Genomic DNA, 7,272 nt, shown 5'->3' with positions numbered 1-7,272 from the left:
AGTTATGAAAGTTGATGATAGTAATATTGCACTCATCACAAGAAAATTTAAAAGAATTCTTAACAAAAGAAGATTCAGAAAAGGAGGACCTAGCAATCCATTTTCAAATCAGTTCAACAACTCAAGAAACAAAGGGAAGCAAGAGTTTAATAAAAAGCAAACTGACAAATGCTTTGAGTGCGGCCAACTTGGACACTATGTGAACGAATGTCCAATGAAGAAAAAGAAGGAAGAAAAAATTGAACGAAAATCAAAGTTTAACAACTTTCAGATTACTTGGAATGACTGCAACTCAGAAGGTGAAGTTGAAGAAAAAGAGGAATCTGCCCATATGGCTTTCATGGCTATTGGTGTTGATGAGATAACTACTTGTAACTCTCAATTTGATAGTGATGATGAATCTGATGATGATATTAATTCATTTATGGAAAGACTGCATAATAACTTGAAAGAATCCTATGCTAGAAACAAGGAACTAAAACAAAAGATCAATTTTCTGATTCAAGACAATGCAAACCTTTTTCGACAAAACAAGAATCTGATAAATGAAAATAAAATCCTGAAAATGATTGAAAATGATTTACATGCTGAACTTGATAGAAAAACAAACTTCTGTGACATGCTCAAAAATGAACAACGAAGTTTGAAAAGAAGAATGGATGATCTTGATCAATTGCTTCAATATAAGAAACAAAATTGTTTTCAAAAGAATGATACAAAACGTCATTTTGGCATTCATGAGAAAAGGTTGAATTCAAGTGCAAACGAGTTTACCATTTATAAGAGAAGACAAATTAGATTTCTTAAACTTGTCCATGCGAGTAATTCACTGACTATGTGCAGATTTTGTTGTCAAATTGGTCACATGAAAAGTAATTGTTACGTAAGGAAAAATATGAGAAACGACATGAAATGCATGTGGATAGTTAGACATAATGTTAACTCTCAAGTACCCAAAAAATAAAGGATACCAAATATTATCTTGTGAACTCTTGTGTAGGTGAATCTGGTGAATATTATTAAGGAATCAAAATGGTTCATAGATAGTAGATGTTCAAGACATATGACTGGTGATCCATCACAATTTATTAAGCTCAAACCGAAATCAAGTAGAAAAGTAACATTTGGAGATGACAACAAAGCTAAAACAATTGGAGCAAGAGATGTTGGTAAGGATGGTCAAACTTTTGTTCACAATGTTCTCTTAGTTGACAATCTGAGTTATAACTTGTTAAGTGTTAGTCAATTATGTGATAGAAATCTGTTTGTATTATTCAAAAAGTATGAATGTCTCTTGATTCAAAGTTTAATCCTATTTTCAAAGGAAAAAGAATTAATGATATTTATATAGTCGTTCTTGAAAATGTTGATTCTTCTAACTTTAAATGTCTTAAAGTTGCAAATGAAGACCCTTGGTTGTGGCATAGAAGGTTTTGTCATTTCAACATAAATTTGTTAAAAGAAATTTGTAAAAAGGAGCTTGTTAGAGGTTTGCCAAAAATTAAGTTTGAAAAGGACAAAATTTGTGATGCTTGCCAATTTGGAAAGCAAGTCAAAGTTTCTTTTAAACCCAACAAATGTGTTTCTACTACAAAACCTTTGGAACTTTTACATCTTGATTTATTTGGTCCTACACAAACTGCTAGCTTAGGTGGCAAAAGATATTGCTTTGTTGTTGTTGATGATTATTCTAGATACACTTGGGTGATATTTCTTGCATACAAAGATGATACTTTCAAAAACTTTGTTTCATTATTTGCAAAGGTTCAAAATCTGATTGGGTTGAAAATCATCAAGATCAGAAGTGACAATGGCTCATAATTTCATTTTTGTGGCTTTCCAGAATTTTGTGATAACAATGAAATTACACATGAATTTTTTTTTGCAAGAGTTTCTCAACAAAATGGTGTTGTTGAAAGAAAGAGCAGAACACTTCAAGAAACTGCTAGAACAATGTTGAGTGAATGCAACTTGCCAAAATATTTTTGGACAGAGCCATAAATACAGCTTGCTATACTATGAATAAAGTTCTTTTAAAACCAATCTTGAGCAAAACTTCTTATGAGTTGATGTTTGATAAAAGGCCTGTTATTGGTTATTTCAAAGTTTTTGGTAGCAAATGCTTCATTTTAAACATCAAGGAACATTTTGAAAAGTTTGATAAAAAATTTGATGAAGAAATTTTCTTGGGGTACTGTGAAAATAAAAGAGGTTTTAGAATCTATAATCGAAGGACTCTGGTTATAGAGGAAGCTATACATATTATTTTTGATGAATCTAATGGTGATATTTTCAAAAGTTGTGGTGAAGATGATGATGCGGGTGTTCAAGAAGAACAAAAGAAACTCACTATCAATGACCAAGACATTACTTCACCAGAAGATGATTCAAAGGAAGATGATTCTCAAGTTAGTCCAGCACTGGAAGACAATGACAGGAATGTTAGTACACCCAACGATCTTCCAAGAGTTTGAAAATTTGTTCAAAACCATCCTAAGGATCTCATCATTGGTGATCTATCCGAGAAGGTCAGAACTCGTTTCTCCACCAAATAATTGTTGGATAACTTGGCCTTAGTCTCACTTTTTTAACCCAAAAATGTCATTGATGTCTTGAAAGATGAAAACTGGATTGTAACTATGGAAGAGGAATTAAATCAGTTGACATTAGTCGATAGACCTCAAGATCATCCTGTCATTGGCACAAAATAGGTGTTTAGAAACAAATTGAATGACAAAGGTGAAGTAATAAGAAACAAGGCCAGACTTGTAGTTAAGGGATATGCTCAAGAAAAAGAAATAGATTTTGATGAATCATTTGCACCCGTAGCTAGGTTAGAATCAATTAAGATGTTTTTGGCCTTTGCATGTTTCAAAAATTTTAAACTATTTCAAATGGATGTTAAAAGTGCTTTCTTAAATAGCTTTATTGATCAAGAAATATATGTTGATTAACCTCCTGACTTTGAAAATGAGACTTATCCAAATCATGTGTTTAAATTCTCAAAAACTCTGTATGGATTAAAACAAACTTCAAGAACATGGTATGAGCGCTTAAGTGATTTTTTGATTGAAAATGATTTTAAAAGAGACATTGTTGATATCACTATTTTCACTAAATATAGTTCAAGTGATCTTTTAATTGTGCAAATTTATGTTGATGATATTATATTTGGTGCTACTAATGAGAGCTTGTGCAAGAATTTTTCTATAATTATGCAAAAAGAGTTTGAGATGAATATGATGGGAGAATTAAATTTCTTTCTTGGGCTCCAAGTGATTCAATCCCGAGAAGGAACGTTCATTAATCAAGCAAAATGCACCAAGTAGTTGCTCAAAAGATTTGGAATGAAAGATTCAAAACAAGTTAGAACACCTATGTGCATATCTACCAAGTTTGACAAGGATGAAGAAAGTATAAAAGTTGATGAAAAGAAGTATAGAGGTATGATTGGTAGTTTGCTTTACTTAACTGCTAGTAGACCTGATATGATGTCTGTTGTGTGCTTGTGTGCTCGTTTTCAATCTTGTCCAAAGGAATCTCACTTGAATGCGGTAAAAAGAATTCTTAAATACCTAAAAAAACTTTGAATTTTGGCTTATGGTATACTAAGTGTCATGAATTTCCTTTATGTGGATACTCGGATGCTGATTTTGGTGGTTGTAGAATAGATAGAAAGAGTACAACGGGTATATGTAATTTTCTTAAAAATTGCTTAGTATCTTGGTTTAGCAAGAAACAAAATGCTATTACCTTGTCTACAACCGAAGCGAAATATGTAGCCGCCGGAGCTTGTTGTGCTCAATTATTGTGGATGAAAAACACATTGAATGATTTTGGATTAATGTATGATTGTGTGCCTATGTATTGTGATAACACTAGTGCCATAAATTTGACAAAAAATTCCATTCAACATTCTAGAACAAAGCACATAAACATAAAGCATCATTTCATTCGTAATCTTGTCCATAAGGGTGAAACTTGTGTTCAATATGTCTGTTCAAAAGATCAAATTACTGATATTGTCACAAAAGCCTTACCACTGGATCAATTTGTCTTTGAGAACAAAATTGGGCATTTCAGAAAAAATATTCTAAAAATTCTCTGGTCACTCTTTATCGGACGTCCGATGTGTTAAAACGGACGTCCGACAGTGTTTTTCATCATTGTTCCAGAAAGTTCTGGTTCGGAAGGTTGTGTCGGACGCCCCACTTCGTTTGGCCGTCCGACACTCGAAAGAAAAATATTATAAAGCAGTTTTCTTTCTCATTTATTTTACTCTCAACCACTATATTGGATACAACTCTTCATATTCTCCTATATTCAAAATTCATCTCATCTGTGATCAAGTTCCAAGAAATTGAGTTGTCAAACACCATTACACTTCTATTGCCAGTTCATTACCCCTCATAACTTCCTCTAACTGCCAACTACCCCATAAATCCCAATTCTCACCCGAAACCCTAACCACTCAATTTTCACTATTTGTGGTCGATTCAAGCAGTCATTGCAGTTCATCTGTACTCGTAGTTCATTTCATTACACACTCGAATCATACTCTGCAACAAAATCATCTTGCATTGCATCATGGTGAAAACTAGAGAAGGTCTGTCAGTGCCGGACACACCACAAGGTTCAAGTTAAGGGATGAAGATATTGAAATTGTTGAGCCATCCACCACTAAATCTCCAAAGAGAGGAACAGAGAAACATGGTGAAAAAGGGAAAGGTTCGGTCCAAAAGAAACATTCAGAGGAGTGGCAGACTGCTGAGCAAACCGAGGAACAGCCCACTGCATTGCCTCCAGTCAGTGACAGTGAAAAGGAACTGGAGCAGCCCATTAATGCTGATGCATCCGTCACGAAATCGCCCAGAAAAATGATGGAATCTCATAGTAAAAAAGGAAAAAGGTCCGCTAAAAGTAAAGGGACTGCTCAAACTAAGGAAAGGCAAACTGCTGATCCTTCTACTGAGCAAAATGCTGAAAATCAGCAAGCCCCTGAGTCATCCACCAGAAAGTCACCACGAACAAGATCTGGTGGACAGACTGATGAACCTGCTGCTCAACGAAGTGCAAAGAAGAAACGAGTTGCCAGGGAGCAACCTGAGGCTCAAACTGCAAAGGAACCTACCTTTTACCCAAGTTCATTGATGATGATGTCAGGGAGAGGTTCGAATGGATCTCGCAGAAAGGTTTCATCACTCAGAGGACTATCATCCCTCACGAATTCCGTAAGCTTGATCTTGAACCAACTCTTAAGCTTTTTGAATTCCAAAAATGGACTTATCTTCTGACCATTCCAAACACATACTATCCTAACATGCTTTACTAATTCTTTGCCAACATTAGGAAGGGTAGATCACACACTGATCTAATCTCATGTGTCAATCTGTTGATATAGAGTTGAACCCTGACATTGTCAACACTATTCTGAAAACCAAAATTGAAGATAGTTTTAAAGAAAAAATTGTAAACTTCTTTTCATATGAAGAATTTTCTTCTGCCTATCATCATTTTCATGTTGCTAAACTGATGACTTATTTTCAAACTCATTTTAATACTCCTGCTGAGGCAAGATTGGAGGATTTCAGTTCTCAAAATTTGATCGTCTTTTCTATAATTTCGAATCTTTTGGTCCCTACTGATAGTCATAGGACTGATGCCAACAAAATGGAGCTTTACTTGTTCTATTGCTTTCTTGAAAAAATCAGAATTAATTTTGGCTTTATTATGTGCAAATTCTTGCTCAAAATCAGCACTGATAGCCGTAGAAAACTTTCCTATAAAAAATTTCTGACTCCAATCTTTACTCATCTTGAAATTTTCTTCACTGAAAAATCACCAAAAGATAGTGTTTCAACTATTTTCTCCAAGGCTTATTTTGAAAGAAAAAATCTGAAGTTTTTTTATGGTAAATGGTGCCACAAGAAAACTGTTTCGGAGTCTAGGAGGAAGAATTATCATGAAACTCCTGTCAGTCCTAGAACTCCTCGACATCAGTCCATGTTTATTTCACCTTTCACTATTCATCCTAGAAAATCAGCCACTAGGCTCTCTTCATCGAACTCTAAGGTCATTTCTTTGCTAGAGAACCTCAAACAACACATCCTACTTTCTAGAAAATGGTTTAATGATGACCATATCACCCGACCAACAAGTCACCTTCATTGATAAAAGGAACTTGCTTGTGCCTCCTATTCCTCAAGACAATGAGAATGTTCATCAGAAAGAGCCAAGAACTGAGCTAACTGAGCAAACTCTTCGTACTGAAACTACTCCAGAGGCTCGTGCTTCTAGTTCTCAGCCACAAGACAAAGGAAAGGCTCCAATAACTAAAGAGGAAACTGAAGAGGATGATGAGGAAACTGAAGAGGAAGAAGTGGATCCTGTTCAGTACTGCCTAGCAAGGAGAAGACTCGGATAGTCCAAAATCACCATTTAGGCACTTCTAGACTAATGCACTTCATGATTAGGATGATAGTTCATAATAGGCTTTTGGCATTTTTTGCATTTTAAACATTTCGTATGTTCTGTATTAAGGATTCTATTTCCCTCCTTTTGCTGGTCTGTAAAACTATTTGATTATCTTTTATGTTTTGAATGAATGTTGCTTAATTTAGTTTGGCCTCTGATTTCTGATATTGACTGCCAATAATTGATGTTGTTCATGGTGCTGTTGACAATTGCTGGCTGTTGCCAATATTGATGATGTTGTGTTTTGGTTTCTGATTTTGCTGATAATGATTGATAATTGTTGATAGTATTGCTTTTTGAATATTGGTTTCTAGTTGATCTAATGATGACAAAAAGGGAGAGAAATGGATACTGATTTCTAATGATATCAATCTGGTGATAAGTGTGATAAAGGGATATCATTCTGAGGGGGATATTATTCTGAGGGGGAGTATTCACTCCTTGATTCATTAAGTAAGGGGGAGTTGTGTCTCAATTACTTTCATCCATCCATTGTTTTGTCATCATCGAAAAGGGGGAGATTGTTAATCTCAGTCTGTAACTTTTGATGATTACAAAATAAATGGATGTTACTAATGATCTCTCAATAGACCTTTTCAAAAATGGAGTAAAACAGATTCAAAGGTTAAGCACAAACGATGCTGAAACTGCTGTCGGACGCACAAGAAAACTAGATCGGACGTCCGACAACCATTGCGCAACTTCGGACGTATGAAGAACTCCACCCTCGGACGTCCGAAGATATTAAGTCATTCCTTCTAAGTTCACTGACCTCGATCGGACGCACATCATCAAAGC

General features: G+C 34.9%; 1 protein-coding gene across 1 annotated transcript; it reads left to right on the top strand.

The window, feature by feature from the left end:
* Positions 1-214: 214 nt before the first annotated feature.
* Positions 215-6,424, top strand: LOC113766059 (DNA ligase 1-like). The gene is made up of 4 exons (XM_027310284.1): positions 215-435; positions 2,300-2,441; positions 4,602-5,231; positions 6,089-6,424. Exons 1-4 carry the CDS (start codon positions 215-217, stop codon positions 6,422-6,424), a joined length of 1,329 nt encoding a protein of 442 aa, XP_027166085.1.
* The last annotated feature ends 848 nt before the right edge of the window (positions 6,425-7,272 follow it).

The sequence above is a fragment of the Coffea eugenioides genome, chromosome 3 (genome assembly GCF_003713205.1).
Source record: "Coffea eugenioides isolate CCC68of chromosome 3, Ceug_1.0, whole genome shotgun sequence".
Classification (NCBI taxonomy): Eukaryota; Viridiplantae; Streptophyta; class Magnoliopsida; order Gentianales; family Rubiaceae; genus Coffea; species Coffea eugenioides.
Note: the sequence above shows the minus strand (reverse complement) of the source record. Positions and strands in the feature narration are given on the sequence as shown.